The following is a 19,981-nucleotide window of genomic DNA, read 5'->3' as shown; positions in this document are numbered from 1 at the left end:
TACACTAATATAATTTATTGTCAGACAACAAAAAAAAAAAGAAGAGAAAAGCTTGGAACATAGTTTTCTGGTCCTATACCGTAGTCCTATGGTTAAATTAATATATTGTATCTAGCTAATTTAAGTAAAATTTTAATGCATTAATTTTATTATTATTTACTACATCAACTAGTTTTTTGTAAGTCAGAACTCCACAATCTTCAACTTATGAAAATGAGTCAATATCACTAAACTAAATGGTATTGAGCTACTGCATTAATATTCTATAGATCATCAAATTTAAATTTTTTTTTATAAGTTGCATTACTAGGCAAATATTTTGAATTCATTTAACGGAAACTTTAAAACCACGCTTACTATGAAATAGCTTTGAGAAAAAGTGGATTGGAAGGTCTGCATGAGAGCTTACTGGAATCCAGCGGGCTTGCCTATCAATGAGATGAAATCTGACTAGCCATTCTTTTGACCAAGATGAAATCAACCACGTGAGACCTCGAGTTGATATACCGCTCATATTCCTGCAACGATGAGCACTAATATGAATTAGATGCACAAAGATAAATAAATAATTTTAACAATAATAAATATAATTATAATAAAAAAAATTGTAAACAATGAGCTCCAATCATCAACTCATTTGTTTTAATAGATCTTCAACTCAATTTAAGTGGAAAACCTGATCGAGAAAAATGATTTTCAAACCAATTTCAGGATATATGCAGGGTGCTAGTCGTTCTGAAGGATATGTTTATGTTTTCATTTTAATTTTGTTTTTCTCATGATAACAATAAATGTATAACCAATATAAGAAGTCAAGAACCAATTCAAACGCACTGATAATGCGGATCTCTCTGTACGGGATGAATGCCACTAAAATAATGATCTCTTTAGTAATAATATGTATAGATGATGATCTCTTTAGTAATAATATGTATAATATGTATGCATATACTGATATTAAGAGAAGAGAGATCGCATCTTTCTCATGTTTAAATCATTTGCATTTTACTTGCTAATAATGTATTGACAGTTCTATTCACCTAAATCACAGATTGTAAGGACTACAACTCAAATAGGTACACGGAAGTTCAATTATAAACAATACTAGCAGAGCCCACATATGGAATGGTGGAAAGTTTTTTCTCAATGGGGAAGTAGTGGAAAATTGTTTATAGTCATTCGATTTCGTTATATTTTATATTTTTATTTATTTTGTATTTTATGTATTGATGCTATTGTTCTTGATAATTAATTTAATGTTAAAAATTATTAATATTTCAGGACTATAATCGTAAAAAAATCAGTTATAGAGAGCAAGCTTTATTGTCTTAATAACAGTATAGATTAGATATTTATTTTTACAAATTCACATATAATTGCATTCACATAGTAGGCCTTCGTTAATGAACATATTTAGTTATTTACAAGTTACTACATACAAGTCCCTGCACTGCAATCAATAACATCATACTATGCAGTACCTGCTAAATGGGGGGCTTAATAAGCCTGGAGCTAAGAGATGCCTTCTCTCATGATATGATATGATATGTATTGATGGCTGACTGGGTAGGGTTGGTATCATTGGTTTTCAACCGTTGGATGCCTGAGATTGCCAGATTAGGTAAAAGAAATATGTAAGGCTCCAGTTGTTGGAAAACGCACTAGTTGAAAAAATATTTTACAGCTGAGTTTGTTACTAGAAGAGGTCAAATCCATGGGCTATGTTTGGCTTCTCGATCTTCTCAACAGTCAGCTGCCCACATCTTGGATTTATAACAAACTACGACCAGAAAAAAGAAAAAAAAAAGAAGAAAAAGAAAGAATGCAAGTGAGTGAGACATGAGGATTGTGCTCCTTTCCGGCTTTACCTTTTCCTTTTTTAAAGACTGAAGTTAAAGAGAAGAGCATGCATGGAGCTTCTGATGATCGGCAAGCTGCCGTTCCAGAGGCTTGTGAGGGAGATTGCTCAGGATTTCAAGATCACCAATCTCCGGTTAATTCCAGAGCAGCTCCAGGGAGGCGGCGGATGAGCTAGAGAGGCTTCACTTGCTTCGTTTCTCCTAACTGTGAGGTAGACTTTTCCTCTTTTGCGTACATGAACAACGACGCGCGAGTTGTCGGTGCATGGTGCGGATTGAGATGCAGAATTAGCAAGCTTGTTAATATGAATACTTTCAAATTGAATAAAATAAGAAAAATTCGCTTGTGGGTGCTGCTTCTTGAACCAGAGAGATGAGGAATCATGGGTTTTGGTGGTTGGCGCAGTGGTCATCTCTCAAAAGAATGAAAAACCCAACACTGATGCTAGTCATCTCTCAGTGATGGAGCGGTACCGGTAGGCGAGGCTTTGCATGGACTTGCCGGAACCCCCCGCGCCGAGCACAGCCAGCAGTTCACTTTCTCAAGCCTTGCCAGAATCGAACAGGGCTCGGAGTAGCACCGCCAGCAATTCACGTTCTTGAGCCTTGCCGGAGATGTGGGAATCGAACAGAGCTCGGAGTTGATTGAGTCGAACGGGACGTCCATGCCAGCGAAATTGGACGAATCAGAATAATTCAATTTTCGTTGGCGGCGACTCTTTGAAGACGTGAATGAGGCCTCCATCCCACTCTAGCTACTTCGCGGTTCGAGTCGATTCTTCCTGGCGAGAGAGGGACGGCGTCGGAGACCCGTGGTGGCGTGGTCGGTGAATAGGTAGGCGTCGTACCAGGCAGAGATAGAAGGAGGGGGGAGAGAGAGAGAGAAGAAGTCACCAGCAAAGAGATAGGGAGGAGAGAGAGAGAAGAAGTCGCCGACAGAGAGAGAGAGAGGGAGGAGAGAGAGGAAAGAAAGAGAGATGGCAATATGTAATTTTTAAATTTCTGGAGCCTAAAATCGTCATTTAATCTGTTAAATTGGGTTAGTGAGAACAAAATTCTCTTAGAGCAACTCCAATTTGTATTATAGGGAAGCAAAAGTCAAATCTTTAGCCTATTTTTTTTAGAGCAACTCCAATTTGTATTATAGGGAAGCAAAAGTCAAAGGGTCCTTGCCCAAAAGCACCAAAATGAGCCAAATTTTTCCCACTTACCCCAGCAACAGATTTTTATTCTCACTAACCCAATTCAGAGTACAATGACAAATATACCCTCAGTCTAATTAAACAACTTCATTTTATGCCATTCTCTCATCTCTCTCTCTCCAGCACAGCACGATTCTCTCTCTCTCTCTCTCTCTCTCTCTCTCTCTCTCTCTCTCTCTCTCTCCATAATCACGTACAGATCACCGACCACCTTCACCGGAGAAAGTTTCACGGTGACATGGAGATCTATTCTTCCCGGACGGCGACTAATTCAACCACGGAGACGACGCAGAAGACCCATGGCTCTACACTGTTCGACGCCGTCTGATTTGGACCGGAGGATTTGCAGAACGGCGGCAGGGATCTGTCCGACTCGAGACATCGTTGAGGAGGTCATCACCGGCTTCGATGAGATCGATCTCCACCGCTCGACCCGAAGACCCGATCCAGCGAGGGCCTCAGCTCCGTTTTGCAGAACCACCAGCCGCCGTCATTTCAGCCTCGGGCTCCGGCGAGTTCAGATTTGTTTCAGTGACCAGCCAAATCGAATTCGATTCAGGCCTCGTCTCCAATTCGATCCTTTCAGCGCTAGAGGAGGAGTCGTGGACGAACGTCCGGTGCTTTAGAAGGTGAGGCCGAAACGAAGAGTATGGTTTTCGATAGACTGGGGGATTTGGTGCAGCAAGAAGAGAGGGTTCCGGTCAATTGGGGAAGAAGAAGATTGGGTGCCCAGATCATTTTCTGGGTGCCCAATCAGTTTTTTTTTTTTTTTTTTTTTTTTTAAAGTAACGGGACAGTGAAAGAAAAAAAATTTTGAATGTCTATTGGGGGACAATAGACGACTATTGGGGGGCAATAGACGTCTATTGCGGGGCAATAGATGTTTTAAATTGATGTAATCTCTTATTTTTTTTTCGTTAATTAAAGTTTTATTTGTTTAATTTTAGCAAGATTAATTTTCATTCCGGCAAACGAAAGTTCTATTGGCGGGCAATAGACGTCTATTGGGGGGCAATACATGGCTGATAGTCATCTATTGGGGGGCAATACATGGCTGATAGTCGTCTATTGGCCCCCAATAGACGTCTATTAGGGGGCAATAGACGTCTATTGCCCCTCTATTAGGGGGCAATAGATGTCTATTGGGGGCAAAAAAACTTTCCGGTGAGATTTTCAACAAATTCCGGTGGGCGGCAGCCGGTGACCGGATTCCGGCGAACGTTGGCCGGATTCCGGCGGCCGGTGACCGGAATCCGGCGAAAGTTGGCCGGATTCCGGCGGCCGGTGACCGGATTCCGGCGGCCGGTGACGGGCTCCGGCGAAGTTTCCTATAGTTTCTCTCTCTTCTATTTTCTCTCTCTCTCTCTCTTTCTCTCTAAGTAAATAAGGGGTGAAGGGTAAAATGGTATTAAAAAAAAAATAAAAAACAAAAAAAAATCTTAATAGGGTATTAGGGAAGACTCCCTTAGAGTGTATTGGGTAAGAGAGAATTAAAAAAACTCAATGGGGTTAGTGGGAAAAAAATCCCTAAAAATGGGGTAAATGGACAAAAACCCAAAGTCAAATCTTTAGCCTCTTTTTCTTCTCCAACTCCAACAGATTCCCTATTTTATAACAATCTCTAAAATTTCCATATTCTTCTTTAAAATTTTAAGTTTGCTGTAAATATATGGAATTTGGTTTTCTCTTTCCTCATTTTCTCTTTCCATATATGGGATAGTTATAGGGAATCTGTTGAAGCAAAAGAGGCTTATTTTTCCCTAAATTAGAGAAAAATCAAAATATAAGGTGTCTATACACTTTTAAGGGTATCTTTGTCCTGATCCTACCTCATCCTTTTACCTATTACTTTGATCTCTTCATTCTCTTGCTAACATACCATTGGTTTCACAGGCTTTTGTGCTTGATCGGGGACTTGAACCTGACGGTTGTATCTGACATTCAAATATATTTGGAAAAGACTATCAATCATGGCTTAGACAGAGGTTCATATCAGAGATATAAGGTTTGGAATGGTTTTCCCATTGTCTTGGGTTTTGGATATTCTGTCGAGAATTTGTTGGAGAGTGTCTTACTTGTATCTGTGATTTAGTCCAATCTGCTTGCACTGGGATGTCAAAATATTGAAATTACTAATTAGCATAAGATCTAGAATACTTTACTATTGTTTTATTGGAGTTTAAAAAAAATGTTGACAACTGATGTCTCTTGTCGTGTCTTTTCTTTAACATTGGGTTTTCCCAATTGAGATGATGATTATGCTACCAATTGCTTCTGACGTTTATGTATTGCTGAGATTATCAAAGGCAACTTATTGTTACTCTTCTGCCAATCTTCTTCCATGACTTCACAAAAGTATTTGTCAATTTTCAAAAAGGAATCTTCTTCTATCATTGATATGGTAATATGGAAGCAACACTAAATTTGTCTCAAATGTCACCTTGATTAGTTTCTTTTGATTAAATTCACAATTACTGTCATAGTTTGATGTACTTTTAAGGAACTTTATTGGTTTTCATTGTAGGAACTTAATCGAGAAGAACCAGCTGGCATGGCCTGGGTGGGCCTCATTCTGGATGTTATGTTCTCGATTCTAGAGGTGCTCTTGTTTCCCGGGAAGGGCTTATACTTGGACATTGCCTTGTTTTTTCTATTCTGGTTGTGCAGACAAGTAAGCAACATGTTTATGGGTTTGTTATTACAGTATAGAATTGCTTTCTTACAACATTTGAAGAGTTGACTCCACAGATGGGATGTTCCATTTTTATGCTTAATGCTGCCTAATTGATGGCTACAGTGCTAGATCTTGATCTTTTTTAGATTACATATTGCATAGAGGACTTTGGATGCATTTTGATTGACTCGATGTGTGTGTATACATACATACATATATATATATATATATATATATATATATTTTGTGTTAAAGTAGTTTTCTGTTGTATTGGCTATGTATAGCTTTTGTTGGAATCATATGTATTATATGCTTGTTTGAACAAAACCAAGGATAGTGACGGTACTAAGCAATGACTTTCCCATGCTGTCTTTTGTTGAGACAGTTCATGTTAATATCCTTTTGTTATAGACTTATATCTTGTTTGCAGGTCCAAAGAATGTAAAGGATAAATTTCTCATTTATAAATATAGTGCTTCTGAACTTAGTGGGACTAATGACACCATAAAATGGCAGGGATGTTCCATCCTTTATGTTGAATGATTTACTTCTGCTTCTCTTCTCGCAAACACGATTTTATGTGTATCCATTTATTAAGTAGTATGTTTTTGTCCATTTGTGTTTGCTATTCATATATTTCACGTTTTTTGCAGATTACATTCAGTCTTCTTTTTTCTTTCGTGATCGCTTTCGTACCAGACACTCTGAGTGCAGCACCTGATAAAGCATCTGTCCTGTCCCGGGTGCCTCCATTCGACATAAATTTCATGAAATTGTAAAAAAAAAAAAAAATTGTGGTTTTTCCTTCTCATTGTTTATGAATTTTGTGTTTGGAAATTGCTGCTCATCATTTGAGCTTCAGGTAATGGCAGCCGGAAATGATCCAAATCTTGAGGGCTTTGTCATTACCTTAAGGCCGGCTTGGGATGTACACTTGATGTTAATACAAGATGCTCTTACCGGAAGGGATTCTATTTCAAGTGGTTCATCGAGTGATTTGGGTTACCTACAGTTGTGCTTGGAAGTGTTTTTTTTTTTTTTCAAGGAACGTCTTCCAGTTTATATTAGACAAAGTTCTTAAAACTGCAGCATTTGAGGTTGGTTCTCATGCTCTGTATTCGGTTTTTTTAATAGTTGCGTCAAATGCTTAACACGTTGCTTCATCTTCATGTCACCTAAATCCTAACCCCGGTGTATGTTACCCAAGTAGCCTTACATCTAGTCCCATTGAATAAGTCGGTTTTCTATGATTGGTTAATTGGCTGTTTGAGGCCATTTAGGGGATTGCTACTTTTTCTAGTGGATGGTGTCAAACGGCGTTAATCTACAGTATTGCATTTCCTACATTGTTTTCCTTTCGAATAGAATCAACCCTTTATTGTTTTTCATTGGCATTCCTGTAAGGATGGTGTAACATGTGCAGAATGATGAAGAGGATATGTGCAAAGCCTATCTTCAAAAGTTGATCACCTATTCACCTGCTTCTTACTCACCCACTTGCCAGAGACAAGGTCAGTTGATATTTTTCATTCAGTATAAAGTCAATCTAGTTTGTATATTTTATGGTAAAAAAATTCATTCATCTCAGTTATTTCACAAGAAGAAAAAGAACAAAACAGGGGTTCTGTTGAATTTCAAATATTTAGTTTCACCTACCTGTGTATTTGGATTATTTTGTTCTACCCCCTCCTTTCCAAAATTTAGTTTTCTGTTTCAACTCCTTTCAGGTCAAAGAATCAAAGAATTAAAGGAGAGGGCTATGAGCGTGCTTAGTCCATACTGCCTGGTTGGGTCACATGAGCTTTCGCATGATAGTAACCAAACCGCACAAGCCTCTGAAAGTGGTCCTCTACCATTTGTCTCTCTTTTGGAGTTTGTGAGTGGAATTTATCGGGTATGTTTGAACTAAAAATTAAATACCTGAGGGCTGAGGAACTGTCTAGTTTTGTATACTTTAGTTCAAGTTAATAGTTTATATGCTCTTTTATTTTATTTATTTATTTTACCATCCATGGCTCTGCTTTTGCTTATCCATTAATTGGGCCTCATATTTACTTTCTTTTGTAAATAATTTTTTCCAGAAGGAGCCAGAGCAATTGTCTGGCAATGACGCCCTGTGGACATTTGTGAACTTTGCTGGAGAGTACGATACAAATTTTCAAACTCTTGTGGCTCTCTTGAATATGCTGAGTACCTTGGTATGAAGACGTACATGTTTGAGTTGTTTAATACTTGTAAGCATGCTTTGTCAAGAAATAGTTTGATGTCCATGATCGTACTTTCATTTCAGGCTTCTATTCAAGAAGGTGCTGCAACGGTTTTGGAGTTACTTCAGGGCAAAGTGTTTCGTTATGTTGGGTGGAGCACCTTGTTTGACAGCTTGTCAATTTATAAAGAGAAGTTTTAAACAGTCCCTTGCTGGTGCCATGTTACTGGAACTCCCAGAGGATGATGCTTATTTGAATCTCCTTCAAAAGGTTTGTGTGCAAAAGCTTTTCTGATTAGGTGAAAATCAGCAGCAGACAAAGTCCATGACTTGTTTCAAACTTGTCTCTTTGGTCATGTTCAGTTTACTTCTACCTGTAGCCTACCAACATGAACCTGCCATTGTTAGGTTGATACCTTTTAGCACTCTTCGTAGAGGATACAATGATACATCACAATCTTCTCATTGTTTTTACGTTGAAAGGAATAACTTTTTTTTATGTCTACAGGTTGTGGAAAATGGAAATCCCCTGGAACGAAATATTTGGAAGGATATAGTTTTCCAGACACTTTTTGTGCTTAGCTGTTAGAAATTTTGAGCATTAAGCTTTGCCAATTTTGTAAAGTCAGAAGAAGAACGACTTCATGGACTTTCCCCGGCAAAAGTAACGAGCTAATGTCAGTTAGAAGCCATATGTTCTATGTCTATCACCATTTAAATCACATACTCTCTGGAGTGGTGTTATTATATGCTTTTTTATTTTTTTGATCATCAAGCATCTGTTTTCTAATTGATTCGTTGATTCTATAGGAGGTATATCACGATGGTGAAATGTGCCGGGGAATAGAGATCAGTTAATAACTATGTTGCTTCCACTAGTGGAACATGCGCTGAATGTCTTCCTAAGCCATTTTCAGAATAGGTATGTAGGTATGGATCTTATATATCTTCTTCCTCCCCTTCCCCTGCCTTATTTTTTCAAGAGAAGGGTTGCTGGTGGCAGTATATGTAGAGCCTTGTAAGAGATTGTATCATATTTATGTAGATATTCCCATGTGGACTTCAGTTCCGACCTCTAATTACTTGTGATTAGGAAAGGCTGCTGCCTGCTGGTACTAATGATTCATGACTATTTTGATTTCATTTTGTCGTTGAAGTATTGTTGGTATTGATTGGCACCTTTCTTTGGTTAATCTTACTTTTTCTTTGCAGTTCTTTGGCATCTGATCCCCCTGGTTCTTTGAAGACAATTACAAATGGTGCCAACTGTGGCCCGATACAAGACATATCTTTGTAATCTCATTTAGACTTTAGAAAGACTGAGTTACTTAGTGAGGTCTACTAAGTATTATCTTTGTAATTTATTTACTAATGGATATTTAGTATAGTTTTATTTACTTCTGTTTCATTTACTAATGGTAATTATTTACTATGATAATTACCTCTGTTCAAGATTCAAATGTAAGCTCCTTTAACCAGTGTAGCCCATCTTTCAGTTCAACTCATTTGATTCTTGCTAAACTAGAGCCTACACTTTTGTTTTCTGACTTTCTCAATATATATATATATATATATATATATATATTTGTTTTTCCATACACACACATATTAGTCTGTTTACTCACCTTACTGCTGACATCATCATTTGGCTATTCAGGTTTAAAGCCGGCAGGAACATGGGAAGTTGATGGAACAGGATCGATAACTTGGGTATCTTCTTTTTCTATGTATCTTCTTTCTGGTAGTATCCTATTTCCATTCGTACCTTATTTTTCTTTCCTGAAAATCAGTTAACTTCTGTTATTACTGTCAGTTTTCTGTTAACTGTTACAACTTACAATACCCATGTATTTTCTTCTGCATTTTCTACAGCTTTTAATTGACAGTATCCGTCGGACAGCTCCCAATATCACCCATTTGCCACTCAAAGAGTCAGTCCTATTTCCAATTTATTATATCCTTCTAACATTTTATGGATGCATGTTTCAACTACTTTTTAAACATAACTGAACCCTCAAATGACTATCCTTTTTCTAATGTTTTTTGAGTGCATCTCCAAACTGTTCCTTACTAAACACTAATTGACTGCTTGCTTATCTATTTCATCGGCTTCACGTGTATTATACACTTCAAAAAACCATGCACACCAAAGTAAAACTCTTTTCGCTTTCCAAGATCTTTCAAATCAATTTGAATTTTACAATGAAAATGCTCCCTTCTTATGACTTATATTTTTTCCTCTATTTGTGAATCTTCAGGTAATAATAGATGCTACTCAAGGAAGTGAACTTGGGAAGATAATACTAGTCTATGTTTTGGATGCAATCATCCGTGTAGATCATGAGAGATATTTCCTGGACCAACTTCAAAGCAGGGGGTTTCCTATGATCATGTCCTATGAACATCAGCAGGTATCAGGTGCTTGTTTAATCAACTAAGTCAACTCTGATAGTTTGTTCGCTAGACATCAATAAAAATAAAATAAATAAATATTAAATAGGTAACAGTTAAAGCAGAACATGCTTAGGGTTGGGAGCTGGTGGTCAGCGGTTCAATTCTACTATGTTGGAACATTTTCCTGATAACTTTTGTGCTTAGCTGTAAGAAATTTTTTAGCACTATGCTTTGCCAATTTTGTAAAGTCAGAAGAAGAGCGACTCATGAACTTTCACCATCTAGGCTTTTTAATCTTTTCTTTATTCCTCTACCATTTAATGGATAGCAAAATTGAGAGATAACTACTTAATGGATGAGGTACTCAAAGTGTACTAGGAATTTTTGGGGGAAGTGGTAAAAATCTGACACATAAGAATTGCTACTATCTATGGTTAATAGTGAGTACGACGGAGGAAAAAAATTACTCTGCTAACTGTTTCCAATAATTAAGGACGACTCCATTTTAATATGGGAGTCAGATTGTAGCTTCCTAACATTTTTAGATGATATGATTATAGGGAGATTACCTTTGGAAGAAATTAATATTAACATGAGGCCGTTAGGAGTTTTAGTCTTTTATACTATTTCTTGGGAGAATTTGTTCTTGATGATATATTATAAATACCATTTTGAAATCTTCCTGACCAATAAGAGTCGTGCAGTTTAATACTTGAATTGAATCATGTGCATGTTGATATGGTCTTCATGATAAAAGGTCTTGTCAAATTCCCATAATAGTATTTTTGGTGCTGGATTGTGTTTCTTACAGAAATTTATAATTTTGCAAATGTACAGGCATGGAAATGTGTCATTGGAGATGCTGTTGAAGCTAGTAGCAGTCTTGGGTCCAGCGATACGATCTACCATTTCAGCACCTCCAGAGGTCGGAGTTAATCTTCAGGCAGAGCAAAGATATTACCACACACTCTTCTTGTAAGTCGTGAATGAATGGCTCACTGTAAAACAAGTTGTGATTCAATATTTAATTTGATTACAGGCTGGAATGCTGCAACCAATACTCTATACACCTGCAAAAGATCCAGAAAATTCTCCCAGTCTTTATAAGGTTAGATCCTGACTCCAATGATGTGATAGTACACTTCTATAATAATAGTTTTATACAATTTTGTGTGTGATTTTGGTTTTCCAACTTGCACTCCGCATGTAACTTCTTCAAAAGTGGAGGGCAAGTTGTAAAATTAGTTAGAAAAGTGGAGTGTCAAAATTAGTCCGCAGCTTCTTCTAAAGGTGTCCTCAATCCATCAGCCATAAGGATGTCCATGTGGATGGATTTTCACTTATGAGCCCATGTGAGTATAATGGCAGGCAAAATCCTGCCCTTGTTTGAGAATTTATTCAGCAGAACTAAGTTCCAAACACAATTTTCCACGTGCACTCAACCCATTTTGGAGGTGGAATGACCCTTTTGTCTAATGAAATCATGCATTGTAATAGTGACCAAACCACACCCCTTCTTTTCTGCTGAATGAATGATATGCAGTACAATTTCCCATTAAAGTTCTGATATTCTGATCTTATTCTTGCACGTGAAAGTTTTGGAGGTGGAATGACCTTAAGGAAATATTTGTTGGTATTCCTTTTCAATTAGATGGTACAGATAGTAGCTATTCGTTTATTGAACATATGGGGTCATCTCTGCATACTTATATCACTTTCATTTGGACATAATTTCTTATCTAGTTGAAAATTTAGCAATCGACGCTCAGAAAGTCTATCCTGTTATTTTGTTTGTAGGAAGGGTGGCGTGCTGGCAAGATGTGCTCTAGAATTGAATCTAATTCTTCAAGAGTCATAACAGATACTGTCTGTCAAAACTGCAAAAAGGTGGCTTCGCTGATATAATGTGTAATAGGATTGCATACACACATTCATCCCAAGTTACAGTTCCTATCACAATTTTGTCTCAATGCTCTCTACCTCCTCTAGTCATACACCGAGTCACTTAATATTGGTAGACTAGCTCAGGAATTTTGTGAGGCAAAGATTAAAGCAGTATCAATCTTGCCTGAGGAGCTTGAAGACAGAAGTAGTCATCCCTTCCTAGGGTCATCTTCAGCATTACTTAATATCGGTATACTAGAGCTCTAGAATTTTGTGAGGACAGTCTTGCCTGAGGAGCTTCATGACGGGAGAAGTGATCCCTGCAGTATTCGCGTTCAGGCATTGTGCAAATTCTCCTGATTTTGATGGTCTGATGTGGGAGATTGCAGTTTGTGTCTTCATTACCGTGTATCTAATTCTCATATATGTATGTACGTTGCAATGTAGATCCTTCAATGATATAAATATAAAAATTAAAAATATATGTTCAAAACTTTGCGATTCTGGGACATGAGTTTCCTATAAGTATTTAGCTAACTGCATTGCCTTTAGGATGCAATTAGCTTAACAGAGGAGAAAGCAATACTTCGGGTACTCTAATCAAACAAATTAATTACAATTACACAACACTGGCATTAATAAAGGAAGTGAGTGTTTGAATCCAAGTGCCCTACACCAGAAGCAAGGGAAGGTGCTTCAATCATTTAATTTGCCATAATATTTCAAAAAGTAACTAGTGAGATGAGATCTCTTGTGAAATATGTGAAATTGTTGAAGGAAAATTGACTTAGTGTGTCTTATCAAACTAGGAGTAGTAATAGGAGAGAAGATTCTAGAATTCCTAATCCTGCGGGGATTAGTATTCCTTTTAACATTAGAATATGTACTTGTAATCCCTATATATAGGGCTCCTATTCTCAATAATACTACACACAATTCTCTCTCGATTCCCTTTTACTTAAACACGTTATCAGCACGAGCCCTAACCCTAGCTTTAGAAACCAAAACCCCAGAAATTGATCAAGCTCCACCGGATTAGTCTTGATTGCGCTACTGCTGCCCCCGCAGCCCCCGCGTCGCAACTCAACGCTAACTTTACCAGGTTAGCCTCGCTGCCCCCGTAGCGCCCGTTCGCCTGCCCTCCGACCGCGACTCACCAGCGACCCCGCGGCATCTCCAAAGCGTCCTCGCGGCCCCGCGGTATCTTCGCAGTGACCCCGCGACATCTCCGCAGCGGTCTCTCGGCATTCCAGCAACACCGCGACACTTCCGCGTGATATCAGAATAGTACCCTCGCGCACGCTCGCTCCTTCCGCAAATGCTTGCCTGCCCTCGCGACTCCGCATCCTCGTGGCTCAGCATCCTCGCGGCCCCGCATTCTCGCGACTCTGCATTCTCGCGACACCGCAACCCCGCGACACTCCAGCAACACCGCGACCTCTCCAACCAAGCCATCATCACCCAGCCAACCAACCTGCCACATCTCGGCCCAAATTTCTGCCATCTTTTCCTGGTTTCAGCTAGCAACCCCAAATCAACTTCAAGTCCAAGATTTCAAGCTCCAAAACAACCAAATAAGTATTTACATTAAAGTTCCCGCTTTCCGAATTTAATTTCTCCTTATTTTTCTTCGGGGACTTGCAACCTTCCTTCTTCTACATCCCACCTTTCTTATCACGTGGGTTCGATTTGGAGAAAGCGGAATCGTGGGGATTCACGCAATTAGCGAACTAAGAGCGTTCGTAAGACTTCGGACTAAGAGCGTCCGCAAGCATCGATTAATGACCTTATAAACATCATTGTTTCGGTCTAATCCAATCATTCTTGGAAATCGATTTCTTGGTAGCATAGCTCGGAAATCTTATTATTTATTAGTTGTCGTGGAAGTTTTAAACTCCGAAACTAATATATTTCTTCTTCTTATTTCAGGATGTCGAAGCCAAAACTTGACTTTCCTATGCCTGACTCAACTGGCTCCAAATATCATAGTTGGGTCACGGATGTTGAGAACCATCTCACTTCAAAAGGGATCCTTCCCGTAATTTAGGCACCAAATCCCGACCTCTTATTTGAGCGTACGGCTACGAATAATGCCACCACACTCATCTTGATGAGACGCCACATGGATAAATCACTCCGATTGGAGTACATGGCAATCAAGGATGCTAGAGAATTATGGGTTGCGCTAGAAGAGCGTTTTGGTAATGTTAAGGATACCCTCCTCCCTGACTTGAAAGTTCAATGGGGCAATCTACAATTCGCCGATTTCAAGTCTGTAGCTGAATATAATTCAGAAGTTCTGCGCCTCAAAACCATGTTGGGGTTCTGTGGACAACTTGTCACAGAGCAAGAACTAATTGAGAAAACTCTCTCCACCTTCCCCGTCTCAGCTATTTTGCTATCCAGGCAATATCGAACTGAACACAATACTGGACGGATCACGAGGTTTCATCAGCTAATTAATGTGATGTCTATAGCTGAGAAACATGATAATATTCTCGTGAGGAATTATAATTCAAGACCTATAGGAACTAAGAGCGTTCAAGAGGCGAATTATAATAATGCACCCAAAAGAGGGCGCAAAGAGCGGAACCCTAAAAATAAGGGACACAACGGATGTTTTGGTCCATATAACCGCCCTACAAAGGAAGGTAATCGTCAGAATGAAGGACGAACACGTGGCAATACATGGCAACATGGGAGAGGAGGCTGTGGGGCTCCAGGACGTGGAGGAGCCACCCAAGGCTGTGGGAATGGCGCCAATTCCTCTAGGGGACGCCCCAAGTGCAAATAATGCACCTCAATTAAAGGGAGAAAATCATAATGATGCATGCCATAGATGTGGATCTATTGAACATTGGTTCAAGCAATGCAATGCAAGCAAGCAATTAGCTGCTCATTACAAGGCATATAGAGACTTTAGAGAGCATGAAGCCTATCTTGCCGAAGAAGAAGAAGATGGTGATGATGCCAACGTCAATCTCACCATAGCGGACTTCAAATCTGACAAGGAATTGCACAAGGATGCTGCAGATTTTGATTAGTGTAGTCCTTTATATTTTCAAGAATTATGTAATGGCAATTATGCCTTAAATCAATAAAATGACTTTTTGTATTAACTTTTTCCCTCTAGGCGTACTCAAGAGTACTTGTGATGCCTAGGCAAGGTTTGATCTGAGACAACGGTTTTAAAAGTGAGCAACGCTCCACCAAAATCTCGCCTTACCTTACCTGGTCACAACTAAATTGAAATTACCGAACGGATTAAGTGACTACGATTTGTCTACGGTTTGATTTTTATGTTGGATTAGATTTTGGTCAAGAAACTTTAATGTAATCATTGGCTATTATTAATAAAGTCTCGATTTATTTTTATTCAATGTCTTGGACATATTTTAATTTCGAATTTTATTATTTTTCAGTATGTTTCTAGGAGAGCTAGAATGCCTCGTGGATAGTGCAACTACACATACTATCCTTCGTAATAGATAGCTATTTCTATGGATGACACCATCTCGATTTTCTGTGACTATGATGGCTAGATCATCTCAATTGATTCATGGTCGAGGACCAGCCCAATTTATGTTGCCCAATGGCACAATTTTAAATGTCACCGAAGCTCTATATGCTCCTAGGGCAGGACGAACCCTATTGAGTTTCAAAGATATAAGAGCCAATGGTTTTCATGAGGAAACGAATTGTGAGAATGGACAAGAGTTCATTTGCATCACCTCTAATGACTACGGATATAAAAAGGTCTTAGAGAAACTTATGTGTCGATCTAGTGGGTTGTATGCAACCACTATTCGAGTTATTGAATCCAACCATGTCATGAGAGATGATTTATGGGATTCTTACACATATAGGCTTTGGCACGACCGTTTGGGACATCCAAGTCGTGATATGATGATCCGTATATTAAAGACTTCGCACGGACATCCATTTTTCAGAATGAAAAGAAGTAAAAATCTGTTTTTGGACACCGAAGGAGCCCTTGCGCCTCACGGCACCGTTCACCCCCAAATCCGGCCATCCTTGGCCTGTGCCGCCATCCCCTTACTGCCTCAGGGTGGCATTGACGCCACCAAGGCTCCTTTGTCTCCAAATTTTACTTCTAAAGTTCATTGTGACTTCGTGGCTCAACCAAAATCCTCATTGGTTATTTCTAAAGCCCATCATTCGTTTTGCAAAGCCTGCTCTTTAGCAAAATTAGGATCGAGACCATCCTATACAAAGGACACTAAAGAAAATATACCATTCTTGCAAAGAATCCAAGGTGATATTTGTGGACCTATTCAACCACCATATGGACCATTTAGATATTTTATGGTGTTGGTTGACGCATCGACACACTGGTCACATGTCGTGCTATTGTCCACTAGGAACGCTGCATTTGTTAAACTCCTAGCCCAGATTATTAAGCTAAGGGCTCACCACCCTGATCATCCTATTAAGTCTATAAGGTTAGACAATGTTGGGGAGTTTACATCAAAAACTTTTGATGATTATTGCATGTCCATTGGGATTGAAGTTGAACATCCAGTTCCTTATGTTCACACCCAAAATGGTCTGGCAGAAGCCGCCATGAAAGGACTACAAATGGTCGCTAGAGCATTGGTAATGCGCATCAATCTCCCTATTTCTGCTTGGGGCTATGCAATATTGCATGCAGTTGTGCTTATTCATCTGAGACCCACTGCCACTCAACCCTTTTCTGAGTCCCAAATGGTGACTGGGTATGAGCCTAATGTCTCACACTTACGCATATTTGGGTGTGTAGTTTATGTGCCTATTGCGCCGCCACAGCGCACCAAAATGGGTCCTCAATGACGATTAAGCATTTACGTTGGATATGATTCTCCAACGATTGTCCGCTATTTAGAACCCTTGACAGGCGATCTCTTTACTGCTAGATTTGCGAATTGTCACTTCGATGAGACGGTCTTCCCGTCGTTAGGGGGAGATAAGAACATAAATGTTCAACAAGAACGACAGGAATTGTAGTGGTCTGTCCCCACTCTGTCTCATCTTGATCCACGAACCGCACAGTCCGAAATTGAAGTGTGGAGAATTCTCGATCTTTAGAACGTAGCAGAATCGATGCCTGATGCGTTTTCTGATATCGCTAAAGTGACGATATCACATATACCTGCTGCAAACGTCCTGCAAGGATTGATGTCCCTAAAATTAGAGAGCATGACGCCACCTCAAGTGTACATGAGTATGGCGCCAACGTCCCCACCCTTGGTGACGTTGTAGCTAGGCCTACGGCTCCTGCCAGGAAGCGCGGGAGGCCCATAGGTTCGATGGATTCTCGCTCAAGAAAGAAGCGAGTTTGGCACAAAATAATCCATTAATCATCGATATAAATAATCCATCTCATGAGAATATTCTGGATTATGGTTATGTCCAAGAGACATCATTAGGGGACGCTCCAATGTCAGAACCAATTCCAGAGAATAGAGAGATCTTCATGAATTACACTAGTGTATATGAGATGATGGATAAAAATTCTATGGCAATTGATGATGCATTCGCATATCATGTTGCAAAAGGAATCATAGAATATGATGACATCGAACCTCGCTCTGTCGAAGAATGTCAACGAAGAGTGGATGGGCCTAAATGGAAAGATGCGATCCAGGCTGAATTGGATTCACTAGCAAAGAGACAGGTATTTGGGCCTACAACACAGCTACCCCCAGATGTAAAACCTGTTGACCATAAATGGGTCTTTGTTAGAAGGCGTAATGAGAAAAATGAGGTGGTACGATATAAAGCCCGCCTCATGGCGCAAGGTTTCTCACAACGCTCTGCAATCAACTATGAGGAGACATATTCTCCCGTAATGGACGTTATAACGTTCCGCTACCTTGTCAGTTTGGTAGTTTCCGAAAAACTTGACATGCAGCTTATAGATGTGGTTACAGCATATCTCTATGGGGATCTAGATTCAGAGATATATATGAAGGTTCCAGATGGACTTCAATTACCTAAATCAAGTGGCTCTAAACCATGGAGCGCGTTTTCAATAAGATTAAAACGCTCACTATATGGATTAAAACAATCCGGACGGATGTGGTATAACCGTCTAAGTGACTACTTGATTGGAAATGGATATATTAATAATGAAATATGCCCATGCGTGTTCATTAAAAGAACAAGTTTCGGATTTGCAATCGTAGCAGTTTATGTCGATGACATGAACCTAATTAGAACTCTAGATGAGTTAAAGGAAACTGCTAAATATTTGAAATCCGAATTTGAGACGAAAGATCTTGGGAAAACACGGTTTTGTCTCGGTTTAGAACTCGAGCACGGTAGTGATGGGATTTTGATCCATCAGTCTGCATATACTCAGAAAATTCTAAGGCGCTTTCATGAAGATAAAGCAAAGCCTGTGAATACTCCCATGATTGGTCGTAGTCTTGTGCCAGGAAAAGATCCGTTTCGTGTAAAGGATGAGGAGGAAGAACCATTAGAGGCCGAAGTGCCTTATTTGAGTGCAATAGGCGCATTATTGTACTTAGCTCAATGCACAAGATCAGACATCTCATTCGCAGTGAACTTGTTAGCTCGACATAGCTCTGCGCCAACATGCCACCATTGGATTGGTGTAAAGACAATCTTTCGATACCTAAGAGGTACGATTGATATGGGCCTATTTTATCCCTACAGAAAGAAGAGGAATGACGGAAGAATGGGATCGGACCCCACTAGGTATGGAGCCGCCGTCCATAACATGACCGTCGGCCATGTTGTCACCGCCAGCGCCGCCGCCGCCCATGGTGGCCGGCCTCACCCTATTCCCCTCCATCAAAACGACAACAATGTTTTGATGGGTTTTGCTGATGTAGGGTACCTCTTTGACCCTCACAAAGGTCGCTCCCAAACGGGTTATGTCTTTACCATGGGAAGCACTGCGATATCTTGGAGATCTACGAAACAGACCCTTTGTGATGCCCCGGAAATTCATATTTATTTTTTGAGGATTTTCTGAAATCTATTTTATGGTTGTTTGACGGTTTCGTGGCTCGTGGACGGAGCGGAAGTGTTTCGGACGAATAAATTATTCGAAGAATATGGTTTTAGGGGGGTTGCAAAGGTTGACCTTTTATTCGTTGGGATTCTCAGAAAACTTCCTTCACGAAAGTTGTAGAGCGCGTCGATATGAGTTCGTGGACATGTGGAACGCGAGAATCGGAGTTCGTGTGAGAAAGTTATGGCCATTGGAAGGAATTTCCATTTTTGTATAAATAGAAGTTTCCCAAGTTGGAAACTTACTATTTTCATTATTTCCTTTTCCGGAAAGCTTTCTTCTCTCTCTCTTCTCTCTCGGCTGCACCTTCAGTATCGAAGAAACTCGATTGACCCGACCCGAACCCGGACGATCCGACCCGGCTTTTCCGGCAAACTGCGGCGGTCTCCGGCGACGAAAATTTCCAGATAGGATCGTCTCCTCCGTCTGGTCGTCCCTCTGGTGTCCTCTAGCACCGATTCTCCTCCACGGAGGCGCTGAAGGACGGTGCAATTTGAGGATTTCGGACCCGGTCGGAAATCCTTGTTCCGACGTCGGTGAGGCTTTAAGTCTTCTTGGTTGAGCTCAGAGTAGCTTCCTTGATCGATCCTTGGTGGTTGTTTGGATCGATTCACGCGAAACTTGGTTCAACTCAGTTTGGGTTACTGTTCACGGCTTGTGAGGTAGTTTTCGACCTCTTATGCTTGTTTTCTGACTTTGAGCTAGTTATGAAAGTTCACAAGC

The 19,981-nt window shown here is 39.8% G+C and overlaps 3 protein-coding genes across 10 annotated transcripts in view; 2 read left to right on the top strand and 1 right to left on the bottom strand.

The window, feature by feature from the left end:
- The window catches only part of LOC112165129 (secretory carrier-associated membrane protein 3), a 60,033-nt gene extending 57,773 nt beyond the window's left edge, over window positions 1-2,260 (bottom strand). For 4 of the 7 annotated variants that reach the window (XM_040506085.1, XM_040506088.1, XM_024301563.2 and 1 more), the window contains exons 1-2: window positions 1,482-2,260; window positions 410-518 (exon numbers count right to left, since the gene is read on the bottom strand). In XM_040506085.1, coding sequence (XP_040362019.1) covers window positions 410-518; window positions 1,482-1,582 — 210 coding nt within the window. In that variant the 5' untranslated portion in view covers window positions 1,583-2,260. Of the gene's footprint in view, window positions 1-409; window positions 525-1,481 lie in introns of those variants that run through there. The other 3 variants (XM_040506086.1, XM_040506089.1, XM_040506090.1) reach the window with 3 other exon arrangements.
- A 2,631-nt stretch (window positions 2,261-4,891) lies between these two features.
- On the top strand, window positions 4,892-9,568 carry LOC112165131 (nuclear pore complex protein NUP205). 2 transcript variants are annotated; one of them, XR_005799546.1, is made up of 9 exons: window positions 4,892-5,066; window positions 5,586-5,732; window positions 6,389-6,832; window positions 7,159-7,246; window positions 7,463-7,629; window positions 7,817-7,933; window positions 8,026-8,212; window positions 8,450-8,618; window positions 8,752-9,568. XR_005799546.1 is itself a non-coding variant. In XM_024301569.2 (7 exons), the coding sequence occupies exons 3-7, from the start codon at window positions 6,686-6,688 to the stop codon at window positions 8,140-8,142; spliced, it is 636 nt and encodes a 211-aa protein (XP_024157337.1). In that variant the 5' UTR covers window positions 4,892-5,066; window positions 5,586-5,732; window positions 6,389-6,685; the 3' UTR covers window positions 8,143-8,298. The 2 variants fall into 2 exon arrangements, 1 of the variants encoding a protein (XP_024157337.1); XM_024301569.2 differs by lacking the exons at window positions 8,450-8,618; window positions 8,752-9,568 and having other exon boundaries at window positions 8,026-8,298.
- A 491-nt stretch (window positions 9,569-10,059) lies between these two features.
- LOC121049322 lies at window positions 10,060-12,688 on the top strand. The gene is made up of 5 exons (XM_040506094.1): window positions 10,060-10,092; window positions 10,200-10,352; window positions 11,173-11,260; window positions 11,375-11,443; window positions 12,133-12,688. Exons 1-4 carry the CDS (start codon window positions 10,081-10,083, stop codon window positions 11,440-11,442), a joined length of 321 nt encoding a protein of 106 aa, XP_040362028.1. The 5' UTR covers window positions 10,060-10,080; the 3' UTR covers window position 11,443; window positions 12,133-12,688.
- Window positions 12,689-19,981: the final 7,293 nt, after the last annotated feature.

The sequence above is a fragment of the Rosa chinensis genome, chromosome 5 (genome assembly GCF_002994745.2).
Source record: "Rosa chinensis cultivar Old Blush chromosome 5, RchiOBHm-V2, whole genome shotgun sequence".
Classification (NCBI taxonomy): Eukaryota; Viridiplantae; Streptophyta; class Magnoliopsida; order Rosales; family Rosaceae; genus Rosa; species Rosa chinensis.
Note: the sequence above shows the minus strand (reverse complement) of the source record. Positions and strands in the feature narration are given on the sequence as shown.

Excerpts from the sequence above, each read along its gene's own strand:
- LOC112165131 (XM_024301569.2), top strand. The coding sequence starts at position 6,686 with ATGCTCTTACCGGAAGGGATTCTATTTCAAGTGGTTCATCGAGTGATT. Across the intron at positions 6,833-7,158 it reads TTAAAACTGCAGCATTTGAG|AATGATGAAGAGGATATGTG; the intron begins GTTGGTTCTCAT and ends TAACATGTGCAG. Across the intron at positions 7,247-7,462 it reads ACCCACTTGCCAGAGACAAG|GTCAAAGAATCAAAGAATTA; the intron begins GTCAGTTGATAT and ends AACTCCTTTCAG.
- LOC121049322 (XM_040506094.1), top strand. Across the intron at positions 10,353-11,172 it reads TGTCCTATGAACATCAGCAG|GCATGGAAATGTGTCATTGG; the intron begins GTATCAGGTGCT and ends GCAAATGTACAG. Across the intron at positions 11,261-11,374 it reads CCATTTCAGCACCTCCAGAG|GCTGGAATGCTGCAACCAAT; the intron begins GTCGGAGTTAAT and ends ATTTGATTACAG.